Raw genomic sequence first — 18719 nt, 5'->3', positions numbered from 1 at the left:
TTTAGCAAAAAAAAAAGGATGGCAGCTGTACCATAGTCTACACATAAGCTCCTCCGCTTTTTTCAACTTCAAAATATTTGGCAATACCTCTGTTCTGTTCAAATTTTTAAACTGTCTATAAAGGCTCCTAATTGATCTCTTTAGTGCCTTACAGTCAGAATCATACCAGTTGTTTCAGTTGGGTATACCCTTGCTATTACCAAGAAAGGCTTTAAAAGGTCAATTAGTTCAGTAAAAAAATCCATATTTCCCATATTCTTGGTTAATTGGGAACCTATGTATCTAGTTTATATCAAATCCATTTGCGCTTTAATTTTCTCTTCCATGGCTTCATACCATCTCAATGATCTTAAGGTGTTCTGTGTCTGGACTAAAGCTAAGTTCATCATGTGAGGGGAGAGATGACTGTCCTTAATGTGTAGATGTAATAATTGCACTGGATAGTGATCAACTCCCAAATAATCCATTATTTCCAAGATTTCAACTTTTTTTGAGTAAATCAGCAAATGCAACAAAATAATCTACTACACTTGCCCCTTTATGATTTATACAAGTATAATCTCCTTTTCCATCAAACAGAATGCATCCATTTAATATCACCAAATCATTGTTTGATAATAAGGATGCAAAATGTCTGCCAGCACCATTAATTTTCCTATCTTTGGATATTCTATAATTTGTTATTGGATTTTCCTTTATCTGGCTTTTAAAACATTTCAAGAAAAGATCCTCATTTATCTTTCCAACTCTAGCATTGAAATCCCCGGCCAAAAGTACTATTGTTGCATGTTGAAGCCTAGCCAAACTCTCCAAATAGACATCTAACCGGTTCCAGCACTGGGACCTTAGACCTATGAATATGTGGTAGGAGATAAATATTTACCAGAATTATAGAAAATTCCTTAAACTCCAAAAGTAGTGCCATTGCATATGGAAAACTGTTGGGCTGTTCAATAATCTTCTTCACTTCAAGGTTTACTGAGATCAAACAAATCAGCCCTCCGGAACACCTTCCATTTTCCCCAGTATCAATGGCAGACAATGAATATGTGATAAATCCAGAGAGATAAACTTTAGCCTTTGACCATGTTTCCTGGAGTAACACTAGGTCAAATCTACTCAGAAATTCTTTTACATTGTTTGATCTCATCCTAGCAGCCCACCCAGTCATGTTCCAAGACACTATTCTGAATCAGTCAATCACTTTTTTCTTTAAAGGCTGGATCCCCAGCTATGTCATCAGATACCCTAAACAGTTAATGCTTAGACCATTAAAAAAGCCAAAGACCTAGAATGGGTTGCTAAAATAAGTCATAGATCCAGAGGAGTTAGCCGTGTTAATCTGTAGTAGCAAAATAGAAAAGAGTCCAGTAGCACCTTTAAGACTAACCAACTTTACTGTAGCATAAGCTTTCGAGAATCACAGTTCTCTTTGTCAGATGCCTCTGATGAAGGTGCTACTGGACTCTTTTCTAAAATAAGTCACTACATGAATCACCAAAATCTTTAAAAGTTCAAACCAAAATAGCCTTGAAAAGGCTTGTCAGGATTACCATACCCTAATGTTAGCCTACCTAAGGGCGAGTGAAGGGGCGGGGCAGGTTCTACAACAAATTCTAAGTCAAATCAGAACAATAAACTATCTAATAGTCAGAGCCCCAGCAGCACTTGGTAAATAAATAGCTGCAGCAGCTTTAATTAGCTGAGGAAGGAAAAACCCCTCCAGGTTGTGTTTATAGCTGCTGAGGATGCCTTAGATAAAACTATAGAGAAGCTTCAGCTTTTTACAGATAAGAGGACGTTTTTGCTTCTCTACTAAACGAAAAAGGTTTTCCTCCCCCACCCGCTTTTTCCAGAAGGAGGGGGAAGAGTTAAAAGAAAAATATATAAAAAGTACTTAAAACAAAAACTAAAATCAATTAAAATATTTTAAAACAACATTCCTCCATAATGGAGCATGATCTAAAAATGCAAGTTTATCAAATGTATCACTTACCTGCGGTCCAGGTCTAAACTATTAGGAGAAGAATCAGAACGTAAAACTCCAACTTGAAGACCTCTTTCCTAGAGGAAAACATAGATGTATGTGAATCTATTTCAGAGGACAAATGGATGGATGAATGAACTCTTTAAAATGGAAGAGGGAACATTTGTGTGCATTCCAGTGGGGCTTGAGCAGATGGACCAAGGGTTGGATCTGCCTGTCTCTTACGCTGCTGCCAGCCACTCATATTAATGACACTCAAAAACTTGCCACCAAATTCTCTCACCTTGTTCTTGGGAGGGAAACTCTGAAGACTCCACTGAATCGGAGCCTTCTTGCAGGGGAAAAAGTGAAGCGTACATGCTTAGTACAGAAGATGGACATTTACTCATGAGTTGCCCCTATGCTGTTTTTCCTTACTTATAGATCCAGAGGAGTTAGCCATGTTAGTTTATAGTTGCAAAATAGTAAAGAGTCCAGTAGCACCTTTAAGACTAACCAACTTTATTGTAGCATAAGCTTTCAAGAACCACAGTTCTCTTCATCAGATGCATCTGACAAAGAGAACTGTGGTTCTTGAAAGCTTATGCTACAATAAAGTTGGTTAGTCTTAAAGGTGCTACTGGACTCTTTACTATTCCTTTACTCATGTAAACGCAGCTTCAATTCATCTCAAAGAAGTAACAAGTTTTTTCATGCCGTTTTGAGGAAAGGAGGGGCAAGATTATTTACAATAGTAGCCCGTAAGCTTAGAAATCTCCTTGAAACCCTCCTAAAGATATAAAGATATATATACATTACATGCAAACACATGAGAAAAACAGCTCCAGAGGGGGATTTGGAATAGTATTGAGAAGGGATGCTTAATCCTTTCTCTGCCTATGGCTTCTCTGCTCCAAATCTAGCTGTTCCTCTGTGGATGCATGCTTTGTCCAAAGGCATGTTTGCCAATGGCACTGGAGTTCCAACCAGACAACGGAGAGAGAGACCTCTGAGGAAGCGAAATGGGAAAATGATTCTCTTTAACATTCTTCTGCAACCAGAAGCAGAAAATTTAGTACTGTTGCCCTCCAGGATGTGAGGCAAACTCAATCAGCTAAGGGAATATGTGCTTAGGCAACAAAAATACATGTGCTAGATCCTTGATTAGAATAAACTGAGGGTCAACGTAACTGTCCATTGACAGCAAAACAAGAGGAACCTGAGGTTATTGTGTTCCAGTGCAAATCCCTATGACAGCTGTGCACCAGCTAGATACCAGTACATCGCCGATCTGCATGATCCACATGGCAAACTAGAGCAGCTTCTAGTGTGCTTAGTGTTTGAGAACCTGCACTGATGCTGTCATTTGTAACATTTCAACCTGCTTCCGTGTATATTGGGAGACAGATGTGCAAATATGGCCAATTTATTAATAAATTGGTTTTTTTTAAAAAAAGGTACAAGAAGTTGGTAATATAGGCAAGGAATATCCTCAAAGCAGCTATAGCCTGTGAGTGTTTGTGGATGTATCACCCTTTTAAATTTAGCTGAAGCTTCAAGTCAAGGTATGTATCACCCATGGGTTAGTTTGGTTAGTAATGAACAAAAGGCATAACCCCTTAGGAACTGTGCCTAGGCATGCCCTACTGAGATGACTGGGAGACGTGCAAGAGGCAAGGTTTTGCTCTTCGGTAATCCCAGATCAAAGCCGATTTTAGTGGTTGAGAGTTAGCCATTAACTTAAGATCTGATAGAACCTGAGCATGTTACTTACTGGAAATGCAATGGATACTGTTTTGGGGTTCTGATGGGACAGGTTCCATTGGGATCGTTATAACAGAGGGAGTTGGGAACTTGGGCTGGGGAAAAAGTGGAAAGAGACAGTGAACACCTCAGTTTGTATAGACATATCCAGGTTTCTCACAGTATGGCAGAGGATCTGGGGAAGTACATAAAACTTGCCGTTTCATTCATTAAAAAAACCCTAACAATCCTGTCTTTCCCTGCATACAGCAGACCCAGGGCTTTTTTTCAGCTGGAACGTGGTGGAACGGAGTTCTGGAACCTCTTGAAAATGGTCACATGGCCGGTGGCCCCACCCCTGATCTCCAGACAGAGGGGAGTTTAGATTGCCCTCCATGCCGCCAAGTGGCGCAGAGGGCAATCTAAACTCCCCTCTGTCTGGAGATCAGGGGGTGGGGCCACCGGCCATGTGACCATTTTCTTCTAGGGCAACCCACTGAGTTTTGCCACCTCTTTTTCCAGAAAAAAAGCCCTGAGCAGACCTATGTTGTCTATCCTGCACCTAAGGAAGTATTCAAGTACTATTTCCTGGCAAAAGAGCGCTTTTAGTGTCCTTCAACAATGTCCTTCAACAGGACATTGGTAGGTATCCCTACCTTCTGTCCAAAAAGGATCACTAGAATTCCCTGAAAAAGCACGTGGTCAGCTCTGGTACTTCTTAATGCAAACTTTAAACTGTTCAGTGTGTGACCAACAAGAAATTATGGTGTTTGCAATCTTGCAATAACTTTATACACAGATTACTGATATGTTTTCATTTTGTCTTAAAGGCCCTTATAGCTAAAGAAAGGTGTTTAGGTAGTCCTCTAAAAACACCATGTGTGAAGAACTCACCAGGTTATCGTGATCTGCTTTTGTCTTTTGCTTTCATTGTTGTTTATCCTGCAAGTTAGGAAATTCCTTTGTTTTGGGTTCTGTTAACCCCGTCCCCCTGTCCTTCTAATCTTAAAAGTTTCTGTCTTAAGAAGACAGAAGTGCTCAGGGAACTTCTGCATAAGTTGCATTACTATCAAGAGCATGCTGTGCTGTGCATCTTACTTTTCTTTTCCCAATAAGGCTGTTGTGGCAGAAGTTCCATACAACAGAAACCCTACAGAGCATGTGCAAAAAGGAAGTCCTGCTTCACCCTGAGGGTCTTACAGGCCACTCTGGTGTCTAAAAGGTCTGACACTCAGGCATACACATGCTGGAGCACCAGATACAGCTCAGCGATTGCTGTACTTGCTTTGAGGTAGCAATATGTATTTCCTGTCCTTGCATGTCTTAGTCCTCACTTATGCAAGCCTTTGGGAGTTCCAGGAATGGAGCTCCCAGTTTCTGTTTTCTCCCTCTAAAAATTAGGCATGCAGAGGTACAATTCCAAACATGAAGGGATAGAGCAAATTGGGAGGAAAATATGGCCCAGGAAAAGACTGCCCAGCCTGCCCACCCTAAAGGAAGGATGGAGAGAGAAAGAGCCAGCCAGCCTGCCCACCTGGCCAAACACATGCCAGGTGCCACCTTCCTCATACCTCTGGGATATCAGGTGGGCCCAGCATCACCATCTCCTAACTATACAGGGCTCAGGCTGGCCAGGCACCCCCCTTCTTGCCGGTGAGCTGGCCGGACCCAGGGGAGGGGGTCAGGGCATCGGCCCATCAGAAGACTTCCTAGTGCCATAATGTAATGGCTAATCTTCCCCTCTATTGATAGAACAAACATACTGATCCAGGGATTCCATGTTTGCCACAAAAGGGCAAGTAGCAGTGGAATGATGGCCCTGATTAAAATTTGTCCCCCAAGCACTTGAGTTTTAGAAAGGAAAAAAGAAACCAGCGGGGCTCTGTTCACAGAACTCCCTGTCCACAGACAGGAGCTTCACAATCCTACAATTGATAAAAGAACATGTCCATGAGTCAAATTGTGTGTCACTGTGTGTCCATGTGTGATTGCTGAACTTATGGATGGCCTGACTCTTGAAGAGCATGGCAGAATGTCCACAGCCAGAAAGAAATGGAAGCCATTTGGCACTGATCCCAAGTCTCATGTCATGAACACACCTCATCACTGCTGTCCTCCTCGCCTTTGTTGCCTCTCTTCTTCTTCTTCTTCTTGTCATCCTCCTTCTTCTTATCCTTTTCAGGGAAGATGTTATCAATCCAGGCCAGGTCATGTTGGGAAAACACACAGTCCAGCATCTTCCGAACTAAGATCAAGGCTAAAATCTAAACAGATTCGAGATTAAAACCAATCCACTTTATCATTACTAACACTGGGCCAGATCTGTTGGTCTTTATTTTTATTTTATTTTACTTCATTTATACCCCACCTTTTGCCCCAATGAGGACCCAAAGTGGCTTATATAATTCTCCTTTCCTCCATTTTATCCTCACAACAACCCTGTAGGGTAGGTTAGGCCATGTGTGTGTGACTGGCCCAGTATCACCCAGTGAGCTTGCATAGCAGAATGAGGATTTGAACTTGGTTCTCCCAGGTCCTAGTCCAACATTCAAGCCACTATACCACACCGGCTTTTTTGAAAAGAGAGCTTGATTTTGGACCGATCAAGACCGTAAATGCCTCTTGTCCCCAGGCAGCTACAGAAACAGGCATCTACTCCCACAGTAAGAATATGGTAACTTTGTTTTAGTGATGCTTTTGTTGCTTTTTAAAACATAATAAAGAAAATCTGAAGAGGGCTAATGGGCCTATGGCCTTCTCCCAAATGGGCTGCCTAACTCCTTACCATCACAGGAAAGATGATGGCTGCTACAGTAGATTTCAGGATCCAGAGAACAGCCAGGCAGATGATTTGAACCACAGTAAACAGGTGGATCCGCCGTAAGGGCACATGCCGAAGGTAAGCATAATCGGGTTGATGCTTGGCTGGCATCAGGAAGAGCTTGCATCGATCCCAAAACTGTTGAGAGACAACAGAGCATCACAGCTGGATCCAGTGGCACAGAGGCACATTCTTCTAGCCTCTTTAAAATAGCAATTATCCTCTAAAATGTGTTACAGCTCTAAATTATCTCTTTTTAGCTCTTGCGCAACAAATTCTATCAGGCATGATTAAAACAACAAAGAAGATGATATAATTCTGACTTTCTACCAGCAATTTCATGGAAACATGGGCCACCCAAGATAATGAATGGGAAAATAAAATTATGATTGAAAAAAAAAATCAGTGAAAAAATTGCCAGTGCAATTAGTGTTCCTACCTGGATACCATTGAGTGAGGCCACTCCCATGTACAGAAAGACTCCATATAGCACGGGCATCGGGATATACTATGGAGGAAGAAAGAGGCTCTGAAGTGGCTCTTTGTCAAACAGGCTGCCGTGGCCAGGAGTGGATTGGGAAATTAAATAGCCCAGGAACAAGCAGAACAGTGGTGACAACACAGGCAGATTCATCCATTACCTCCTCCTGTGCTGCTCCCATCAGGTGGCAACACAGGAGGAGACAACAATCAAGTCAAGCCAACCAGTCTGAGCCAGGCAGATACCTGAATTCCAGCTCTTTCATTCCAGCTGCACAGATATTTGAATTCTGGCTCTTTCATTCCAGCTTATAAGAGACCGATTCTGAATCAAAACTTGGAACTCTTTGCTAAGCCTCTGTCTATCACAATGGAAATGGTCCCCAGAAAAAGGAGGACTTACCTTTAGAATAGGAGCTAGGAAGACAGATATGCCAGTCAGAACAAAGACCATGATCCCTGTGACTCTCTGCTCCCTTAAAAAACATTAGACACAAAGAATCTTCAGGGTTTTTTTTTTTTTTGCATATTTCCATCATCAAAATGGTTCAAGACAAGTGGATACTACCATGCTCTATAGTATTCCTAGCTTGGTCTATGTTTAACAAGATTTTTGTTTATGGGTTGGATTCAGTGATCCATCAGTATCAGGTTGTGCATCTTCCCCACTTTCTGCTCTCTTTCCAAGCGTGGAAAAGTTCCTTCCTGGAGTCATGGGACACTTGTGGAGTAATAGCCATGCTAGCGTAATATCACTCATTACTGTCAGTCTTCAGCCAGAGATGACACAAAGCCAAATGGGTGAGTAAACACTGAGAATAATAGATAACTACAGCACAAGCAGATGGGCAGTCATATATCTGCTTGTGGTAATTATTAGGATGGGAGTGAGAAAGGGTTACTTTCTGCCTTGTGACTCTTTGATGCAGGCATGCATGACTTGTGGCCCACTAAGCAATGTAAAAGGGAGCTTATCAAGCCCCTTGTGGGCTACCTTACATGGCTGCTGTGATAGTATGCATATACTAAGGGGGAAAGGTTCAAGAAAGAGCTAGTGCTTCAGCGACAGCTTCTCACCTCACTCCCAGAAACTGAGGCTGCTCTCCTGGTGCACTGGTTTCTGTCTCCATCTTTAAGCTGTCAATGTGGGCAATGGAAATGACTGTGGCTGCTACGTACCATGGCAGCCCCATGAATGAACACACTGCCATGAGAATGCCTACCCAGAAGAGGTCCAGGTGATAGCCAGCTGCTTTCTGAAACAAAAGCATACATCAGTTAGCCAGAAGGAATAGCCAAAGGTGAAACACAGCAAAAACATTAGAGCTCAAGGTCTAAAAGCAACCTGGAACCTTGTTGCAAAAATTTGTGTCAACACATCCAGCTGCAATGCCAGTAAACCAAACATCATCAAGCCAGTATGGCCAGATAACATGTGGACCCAAATGTTATGATAACTCTGGGCTTCAAATACTGATGCTTTCCCAAAGGCCACTCCATATGTCCATGGCACAGGTGAACTTTGTAAGCAGGTCTCCTTTTTTGATTTAAGGTTATGTACTGGACAAACCTGAATAGGTACAATATTGGGGAAATCACAAAGAAGAAAAGGGCATACCCTTAGCTTGTGCTCCTTTCTGTTCACTATAACTGCTGTAATTTGCTGGTCCATGAAGATCAGGATGGTGACCAAAAGAGCTGGAAGTGCACTGGCCAAGTAGATCCACCAGGGGTTCTTACCGAATGGGAACACAAACCATCCTCGGTCTACACGAGTGGGCTGAAAGCACATGTCAAGGATGGAATGTCATCTACAACCACATTGTGAAAGTAGCTAATAAACATAGAACATAGGTTCTTAGTAATACATGTTTTGCTTGAATGGTACAAAACACCTTTTCCAGCAAGGTTAAGGTCATTTCTCTCCCATTTCGGATTCTGACTTCCAGTGCTGGAGGGAAGAAATACTGTCAAAGGACTGAAGTTGTGTTATCAGGGCCCAGCATTAACTGGGTTTCTCCTGATGTGTGGCCAGCCCTGCTCGCAGTGCAAATGGGCAGGGAACTCACAATATAGAAGGTGTGTATGTGTGTGGAGAGGGGTTGCATAGCCCCAATCATGGTAAAGTTATATGACACATTAAAATAGAAGGAAAACATTAACAACACAGAAATTATCTGTCTATTTCAAATTAGCAAATTCTGCTCAGATATTCTTCAATTTTGGATGATTCAAGCTGTGCAGAGTGAACGGCACTTCCTTTGGGTAACAGTGTGCATATGGCAGGCCAGCCATTTACAGTGCAATCCTGTGCAGAGTTACTCCAGTCTAAACCCATAGAAATCCATGCTTAAAATGGAGTAACTCTTTATAGAGCTGCACTGTCAGAGACTCTGATCCTCTTCTATGATGCTGTGATTCATTTCTTTTACCTTAAAATCTGTAGGCACTTGCAGTTTTGGAGTATTCAGTCCAAACAAAATGTCGAGACCAACAAACACTAGTATGGACACGAAGATAGAGAAGTCACTAATAAGTTTACGGAGCTACAAAGAATGAGAAAGAGAGAGCATACACAAGTGTGTGAGACAGAAAGAAAGAGAGAGTGTTAGAATATTCCATGAGAAAAATAGCTAATCTGTCCTTGAGAAAATTAGAATGGGCACTTGTCGAGATGAGATTTTCATCACTCTTAAGGATGCAAAAGAATTAATATTGGATCTAAGCAGTGTTTTATTTTTTTTCCTCATGATCTTCAAAATCACTCAGAGGCTGTTGGGACACTACTCTCAAATCAACTACAGATAAACATATTCCTTGGGATATCGCCAAGGAACTTATGATGTACCTGTTAGATTGTGGACTTCAGCCAACTGAGCCAAACCCAGATACACACTGGCCTGCATTCTACTGCTCCACTCAGCAAAGTCTAAGCCTTCCTTTAGCCTATGAAGCCTTTCCTGCAACTTAAGTGGTTCTTCTTAAGCGGAAGAGCCACTTAATTTGGGGAAAGGCTGCTTCAGTTGGAAGAAGGCTTCAAACTTTGCTGAGCGCGGTGGTAGGATAGAGTCCACTCTTTCTCTTTCATTGTTATTGTCAATGTAGTTAGGCCAGCTTTGGTTAGTCTTTAAGAAGGCAGTATTAAAATCTTGAGGTAGAGAAGCTGTTGGAAGAAGGCAGTCAAAGGAATGGGCCAGAGGAGCATCAGGAGGTAACAGACTCAAAACCCACAAGGACATCCGAACCTTAATTATACTGGGCACATGCAACTTGGGAGTATCCAGTCCAAAACAGGCATCTATTCCACAGAAGAACAAGATGGAGAACACAATGGAAAAATCAGCAATCAGGGCCCTGACCTAAAAGCAGAGGGGATGGAAGGAAAAGGCAGATTAAGCGAGAGGTGCTGATAGCATTTCTGTTGCACAGGGATGCATGGCCATTGGAAAGGGAGCCCTTCCATGAAGGCTGTCATATATTTTGAGAGCAATTTTAGGGACATCAAGGCATTTCAATTCAGGCAATCATTCCATTCCATAATGTTGTATTATACTTTTGTCTCTCACTGGCTCAGATGAAATCTTTACCAATTTCCCATACAGATGTGCTCCCCCCCTAGAACTGGAGATGTTTTATTTTTTACTAAGTGCTGCATTTACTCAGTGTACCTACATATTAATTTAATCACCCAATATATTTTATCCTGCTTGTCCCCACAGAAAGGGAGGGAGATGACTTCACATAGTTTTGTGAAGTATCCAGATGGATGCATTTGATGAACATATATATGGGAGCCATTTGTTGGACTGTGTGCATAGCGATTTCCCCATCCACATCAGGTTCTTTGATTTGTCTTTCCTCCCATCTCACTGAATTCACTGCAGGAATGGTGCTTGGATGTGGTTGGATGGACATTTTTCTGCTGAAAACTACCACGTATAGTTTAGAGGATCTGCTTTCTTCCCCCTTACCTTTGTAGGAAAGTAGCGACTGAACTTGAATTTTTTCAGGGTCAAAGTCATGGAATAGGTACCAAAGAAGAGAATGAATGACATGAGGGCCAAGTCAGGGATGAATTTACAAGATTTCCCCACCAGACTTCCACCATACTTCAGACATTCCTTCTTGCTCAGTTGGGTCCAGTCCAGAGCTGTGACATTAATAGTATTGTACTTCGAGATGAAGGGGGGAAGGAAACAAACCGTAATATTATTGGTCTATTGAGCAATTATTCATCTTTATTGTCAGATCAAATGCTGTCACATAACACTGAAAGGCCATTGAATTCTCATCTAAAAAACATAGCAGATGGCTGATTCATTAGAACACTTAAAAACTTACCAGTGGCAACAACTGAACATCAATAAAATTTAATATTAACATGTAGTTTTGCAATTTGGAGACAGAGATTTTTTAAAAAGATGATCAGAATTTATATTCCTAGTCTGCAACAGGTTACCCATTTAAATTATTTTTGTAATTAATCTGAGTGATTTAGCAATGATTTCATGCATACTCTACTCATTTTCTGTTCACAGTTCTTGATATTGCACTGCAAAACTGCCATTTATGAGAGCAGCTCCAGGCTTCTAAACCAGATGATAACCTCAGCTTCCACTTGGTCAGTGGAAAAACACCCGCTAGGTTGAACTAGCACCCAAATCTACTGAGGCAATGGTAGTCAAAGTTCAAATAGGTCAATGGAAAAATGTGTTGATTTAAAATAGTTTTCTGAGCTAGTGTGCTTGCCAAAGGCTACCCAGCGAACCAATGGCAGGTAAAAAAAACCCAGCCAAAATAAATATAAATATACATGCTTTTAGAAGAGAGGAAAAAATCCAGCTACTTACCATAGAAAAGTTAGTGTTGTTTGGTATCAATGGGACTGAAGCATTGAACAATGTTGTATTCACTGCAGAAAAGGAGTTGGTTAAGATTTTAAAAAATATATATTAAAACGAAAACATTTTAAATATAAATAGTGTTTAAAGCTCTCACAGACATCCAGAATTTTGAATGTTATCATTTCTTTGGTGGTGAAAAGCCAGAATCCCAGTTCAGTTACAGCATTGTCTCATAATGATGCATATACATATCTTGCAGCATTGAGAGAACTCTGCCTAAATTTGGGTATGTAACGTATGGAAGTAGAGGCTCATATGAGAATTAGAGACCTGTTGGTGGGTTAAAAATGCCTGTGTGAAAGAGGTTTAGAAGCTGGAGTGCAAGCCCTGGTTCTAACTCCAGCAGAAATTTCTCCTTGATTAAATTTATGGGTGTGGCCTATTTATTGGGTCTTCCAAGAGGTGATTTCAAAAGGCTATCCCATCAGACAGAAACCCAAAGGATGTTTCTGAATATAACAGAGCTGCATGCCTTCCCTCATAGATGTGTTAAAGGGCTCCTATAATCTCCCTGGCTGAAAGGCAATAGTCCAATTCAGATCAAAGACCTTTCTGTCTTAGAAGAGGTAATAATCACAATGTTATTCATTGGTTTCATATTTCTGCCCAGAACATCAGTCAGAAATCTCTATTAAAATGCTATTATGTAAGGGTATATGGGGATGGAGTCACACAAACCTTATTGAGAACAGGTTACTTGGATTTACTGGTTGTTTGTAATTATGCTAGTTAGATAGGCTGCTGTATTGCTTGTTTTGTTTTGTTGTGAAAACTGTTCAAAATAAAAAATAGAAAATGGAAAAAGAATAGATAATTGGTGCCATGATAAACGGCTGCTGTGGGGGGGAACGGGACATAGCCAACCACAAAATGGTTGCCATAGGGGCTGAGGCCAGTCACGAAATGTGCTGAGGTTCTAAGGGCCAAGCTAGAAGTGACGAGTTACACTTGAATGGCAAGTGAACAGACTCACATGTATTCCTCCCTGTTCACTTGCACTCCACCTGATTACATAGTGATCGAGTGGAGCACGAGTGAACAGGGAGGAATACATGTGAGTCTGTTCACTTGACATTCAAGTGTAACTAGTCACTTCTAGCTTGGCTCTTAGTCAAGCATCTTCCCATCATGGAGCCTGATGTTTCTGCATGCGTGCTTTCTGAAGACACAAAAGTGATGCCTCCAGTCCCGACTTCTTTTGAAGTACCTCCTGCTCCAATGAGGTGGATGAAAGGCAGGAATGGTTTTTTGCTTTGTGGAAGAAGGAAGGAAGGACCACCTACACATCGGCAGGTGTTATGCTGGGGACAACCAGTACAGACAACAGGCAAGCTTGTGTTGGGAAGATTGTTAACTTACATTTTTTTTTACTTCACTTATACCCTGCCTTTCTCCCCAGTGAGGGCCCAAAGTGGCTTATATCATTCTCCTTTCCTTTATTATATATCTGTTGGGCATATATATAATAAATGGAAGTTTCTGCTTCAGATGAAGCCATCCCTCAGGACACATCCATATTCTATCCCCCCTCCCCCCATTCTCCGTAACTATTCATTGCACTTTACTCTTGATCTTACCACTGTAAAGCAATCACATTTCAGGTAAAGATCACATCCCAAAATACACAAGATGTGCAACTGGATGCTGTTCTGGGATGGCAGAAAGTTGGCAACATGAAGTCTGGTATTGCATTTGCCTTCCAGAAAAGGAAGCACCCACCAGATCCCTCTTGTTCAAGCTTGATAATTTTTTTTAAAGAAATTGCACATTTATGTTAAGCTTGGTTGTCATCGTTGGTAAGACTCTTTGGAGTTTTGGAATTAAGGTCACTAAAGACCACTTTTTTAAAAACATCTCCATCTCACAAAATGTGTGTTCAATGGTGTCATCTTCTTTAAGAATCATTCTTCATCTGCCATCTTGGATTCACACTGCGAGAAAAAGGGTTGTCTCTATCCTTTCCTGACCACCCTTTCCGAGAAAAAAAAACCGCCAAGAAAACAAAGATGCTGTCCTTCAGTGGAAAGTTAAACAAAACAATACTTAAAGTAGTTCTCTAGAATTCTGTCCGAAAGGGTCTCAAAAGACGTGCTTTTGCAAATAAAGATCCCTGTTGAAGCAGTGCTTTCCTCAAAATCTGCTTCACCTTGTCCAAGTGAATGTTTGCAGTCACAGGAAGAATTAATGGATTGCAACAGGTAGAAATGGAACCAATGATGCTGTACCTGCTCTATAGCTTATATTTCCTTACTGCCTTTCCACAGGTATCCACTATTGATGACCAAAGAGAAGCTCAGTACTCCCTTATACGCATTGCAGACACCTTTCTGCCCACTGACTTTGTTGCCTTGGCTAGTGCTTTCTGCAGCTATCACGTCCAAATTGCCAAGACGGTCACAAAACCTTTGAATACACCTACTGGTCTCCTCCACTCTGGCTACATCCTGCAGTTTCACCAACATTTCCTTCATTAGACTCTCCTGATGGACAGCAGACCTCAAGGATCCCGGTCTTTCTGCTTGGAATGTCTGCTTTCTCCTTGTTTTGCGAACTGCTGGGGCTGCTAGGACTCTAAGCCACGCTTGATTAAGACTACAGAATGGCAAGGGAAAATTAAGTTTGGGGCCAGAAATAATAAACTTCATTGGTCTGACAACAGCACAGAAGGGTAAACTCTTCTAAGACTTCCATTATAAAGCTAATGCGGCAGCATTTCATTAGCTTAGGAGTTTTTGAAGTGGACAAACGTCTTCAATATTTTACCACTAAGGTTGCCAAATCTGGGTTGGTAAAATCCTGGTGATTCGGGGGGTGGGGGTGGACCCTGGGGAGGGCAGGGGAGGGATTTCAGCAAGGTATAATGCCATAGAGTCCACCCACCAAAGAAGCCATTTTCTCCAGGGGGAACTGATCTCTGCAATCTGGAGATCAGTTGTATTTCTGGGAAACCTCCAGGGCCTGCCTGGAGGTTGGCAACATTACTTATCTCTTTTTGATTTTGCTACTACAGACTAACACGGCAAACTCCTTGGAATCTTTACACAAGCAAACTGATCCCCACACCAAAAGGAGCTGTCTGCATCTCCATACCAAAGGAGTTGTTTACATCCCCCCTCTCCTCCTTCCCCCCTTCCCCCCTCTCCTCCTCTATATTTGGCTAGTTTCCTTCTGCCCTCCATGCATCTGACGAAGAGAACGTGATTCTCGAAAGCTTATGCTACAATAAAATTGGTTAGTCTTAAAGGTGCTACTGGACTCTTTTTAATGTTAAAACAGTTAACAAAGGAGAGTTGAGTGCTGGGTTAGAATCAAAGTTTGGGGGCTAGAAAATCAACATTATACTATTGGGGGAAAAGCAAAGCAAACTGAGGCAACATAACATTTGCTTCTGTTCCCCCCGCCAAACGTTTACAGGGTTATATGGCAGATTCTCCACACAACCTTCTGTTTTTCCAGAACCAGACATGGTTTTTTACTTCTATTGTTTTAACCATTTCATTATCCAGCTTAAAGAACATTGTAGCATTGGCTGTATTTTGGATGGTTTGTTTTGAGGTTTTTGTGTGGTTTTTAAATGAGACAGCCCATTAAGATCTTTATGTGGACTGTGCACACTGAAGTAGAGATCAAAGTAATAATTCTAAAAACAAAGAAGATAAGAGTATCAAATATTAAATTATTTTAATATTTCTAAAATGATACTCACTTGAGATTGAAAGCAGCCAAATAGATGTGTGCAGCAGAGACAAATATGGGACAAATCAGTTACAGTAATCAAAAATCATAACTACCAAAAAATAATTAAGAGGTCCAAAGGGAGATTATAACATACACTCTCAATAGAAAATGGAGAGAGAAGTTTAAACTGGATACCATTTTTGGAAATCGGGCAGAATAATAAAATTGCACAATTAAGGTATTTTTGTTCAGGCGTCCAGTTCAATCCAGGACAAGCAGAGAAAGAAAGCATCACAGCAGTTTACAAAAGATACTGTATATCAAATGATCATAGACTGATAGCAAACCAATCTCAGGGCTGGCAGCTGATCTCAGAGGGGCTCAAATCTTGTTCTTGGATGCTCCAAATATAACACTGCCAGAATTGTGTTGCATAGGCCAAATATCCCATTTCTATTTGATAATATAAGAACTGAATTCTACCCCCATGCTTTCTGAATGTTTGGAAATGGATCTGGGTTTGTCACAGCCGTTGAGCGAGGAATGTTGTCTCATTGAGAACCCCGGTCTTTGCTTTTTTGGATTGCAGTCTTTGTCAGCTTGTTTTGGACTGAACATAGCAGCTGTGAAAACTGATCTCTAGCTTTGCACATACTCCAGTGCACACACAGAACTCTTGTTGAGCAGGCTGTTCCATTTATTTCACTCAAAGAAGCAGAGTTATGCACCCAGAACAATTTACATTAAACTGCTTCCTCGCTTACTATGTAGGGGGAAACCTTTAAAATCAGGGATGTTTGCATCATTAAGTGTCATGTACAAAACCTATCACTGGACTTGAGTACTTGGTTGCAGTTGGCCAGGCAAAGGGATCCCATGTGTAAACTGAACACCTTCTGTGCATGAAAAATGAGAACAGGTCGTATGGTTTATGAACAAAGTGTTGGGTTTGATTGTGGGAGATTCTTCCTGGTCCATACCTCAAACATGCTATACCATGAAGTTCACTGGAGGATCTTGGATCTCTCTCTCTCTCTCTCTCTGCCAAACCTGCCTCCCAGGTTGCAGTGAGAAAATAATTATGATAAGAATTGCAAAGTGTTTCATACTTTTCTTGGCGCTACAAACTGGAAATAAGTAAGACCATTTTCTAAGCATAAGGCCCTTCTGTTTTCCGACACAAATTAAAGGCAATCACAAATACTATAGGAGAGGTTGAAAACTACTTTCAGTGTCCAATGGGTGAAAATGCTCCTTACTAGTAATAGCAGCTTTTCATGCACAGAATGTCACTTAGCACTTGTGAACTAGGAACTACTAGTGTGCTCTATGCACATTTAAAAGCCAGTGCAAGAATATATATACATATTTTTACATTCACAAAGGTGACGAGCTTGTCACTATATCACAGGCAGTATCCAATTGAGGTCCATAATACTAATGCATCTACACTCTACAAAATATGTTGAATAGCCTCAAACACACAACACAGGGAAAGAATCAAATTTTCCCACTGGGGAAAATTTTTGATATGTTTTCTGAAAATCAGATATTCATATGACTGTAGAACTACTTTGATCAAAGATGTTAGAAGTCCACACAATAAATGACTAATAACAGCAAATGAAAAATAATCAGGTGGAAGAGCAGAAAGAAGAGCAGGTGGCCCTATGTTCACTATGTGAACCGCTAATATAGCTGGCTTCTAAAGGGGGATTAGACAAATGCGTCAATGGTTTTTAACCACAGGGACTAAATGGAAACTCACGTTGACCCATGTCCTGAATAGTAATACTGGCAGAGGGAGCAATGGGAGGCGCCATTAATCTCCATATGAAGGGGCATCTGGTTGGCCACTGTGTAGCCAGCGCCTCTGGTCTCTGAGCTCCCACGGCTGCTTGATGGAGCAGTGAGAGCAAAATAGGGGAGGGGACTAACATCATGCAACACTCTAGGATTTTTCCAAATCTTTATGGTAAATGCCTAGAGTGTTGCGCAATGTTGTGACCTCACTTCCAAGTATGATCCGGAAGAGACGTCACAGCATTGTGCGATACTGATTTCTGCAGTTTCTCCCTCCCCATGCTTCTGGGAAGTGGCCAGCCAAGGGCTGGTTACCCTACAGACGTGTGAAATAAGATGCTGGTCTAGAGCTATCGTTAGTCAGATTCAGTTGCTTTTATGTATGTTTTTCCAAACAGGACAAAGAGCATCTCTGGGGTAGGAGGGAACTGAAGATGAGAAAGTGCAGGGAGAATTAACTACGTGCCTTCCTCCTGTGCTGTGGCCTGATCTGAACTGGGCCCCACATGACTACTATTTCACAAGGAATAACCCACTGGAGATCCATCTACTGCTCTTCCAGCATCCTCCTTGGTTTGGCCTTCCACCAGACCTCCTGAGCATTAGCATTGCCTGCTTAAATATCAGCATGAAGATAACCCTATTCCCTCTTCAACACTCTGTGCACAGTCTTTGGCTAATCAAGCAAGCCTACATAATCAAGAAGCAATTGGTGTATCTGCTTCAAGCTTGGATAATAGCCTTCTACAATACAGCCATTGTCAGAGAAGAGTACATCTTGGCTCTGGAAAAAAATAATTTGGCTTCATCTTCCACAGTAGAATATTAGCTTAGAATTAAAATTTCTCTGTTTGCAGTGATAGAACCAAAAACTGAATGAACAAAGCTGTGTGAAAGAAAATGACTTCCAAATTCCAATACAGTAAATGGAATCATGTTTAGATTTTTGAAAAGCCAGTATTTAGTTAAAATTACATCAATCTCACTTTTGGGCACCCGGGGTTGGCTGGCTACTCCTGCTGGTGCCCCACAGCCACAGGACGCTGGCTGGGCAGGCAGGCTGGCCATTGCTGCTGGTGCTGTGCAAGAGGCTGGGACCCTGGACTGGCTGGCCACTTCTCTGGGCCACTGTTGCGCTGCTGCCGCTGTAGGCTGGGCGGCTAAGCAATAGGGAGGCAGGAAGGAGCCAGGTGTCCAGTATTTGGGGAACATTTTCCTGGGACAGTCTCCACAAATACCAGACTGTCTGGGTGAATACTGGTCACCTGGCAGCCCTAACATTTTCTGAATACATCCTGAACATGTAGAAAATACAAGCTTGATC

At 41.7% G+C, this 18719-nt stretch overlaps 1 protein-coding gene across 1 annotated transcript in view; it reads right to left on the bottom strand.

The window, feature by feature from the left end:
* Positions 1-2029: 2029 nt before the first annotated feature.
* The window catches only part of SLC4A5 (solute carrier family 4 member 5), a 76868-nt gene continuing 60178 nt past the window's right edge, over positions 2030-18719 (bottom strand). The window contains exons 15-25 of the mRNA XM_054997482.1: positions 11861-11922; positions 10982-11182; positions 10256-10369; positions 8629-8790; positions 8088-8266; positions 7414-7486; positions 6970-7038; positions 6495-6668; positions 5809-5973; positions 3740-3825; positions 2030-2084 (exon numbers count right to left, since the gene is read on the bottom strand). Coding sequence (XP_054853457.1) covers positions 2030-2084; positions 3740-3825; positions 5809-5973; positions 6495-6668; positions 6970-7038; positions 7414-7486; positions 8088-8266; positions 8629-8790; positions 10256-10369; positions 10982-11182; positions 11861-11922 — 1340 coding nt within the window. The remainder of the gene's footprint in view (positions 2085-3739; positions 3826-5808; positions 5974-6494; positions 6669-6969; positions 7039-7413; positions 7487-8087; positions 8267-8628; positions 8791-10255; positions 10370-10981; positions 11183-11860; positions 11923-18719) is intronic.

Source organism: Eublepharis macularius, chromosome 14 (assembly GCF_028583425.1).
Source record: "Eublepharis macularius isolate TG4126 chromosome 14, MPM_Emac_v1.0, whole genome shotgun sequence".
In the NCBI taxonomy this organism is placed as follows: Eukaryota; Metazoa; Chordata; class Lepidosauria; order Squamata; family Eublepharidae; genus Eublepharis; species Eublepharis macularius.
Note: the sequence above shows the minus strand (reverse complement) of the source record. Positions and strands in the feature narration are given on the sequence as shown.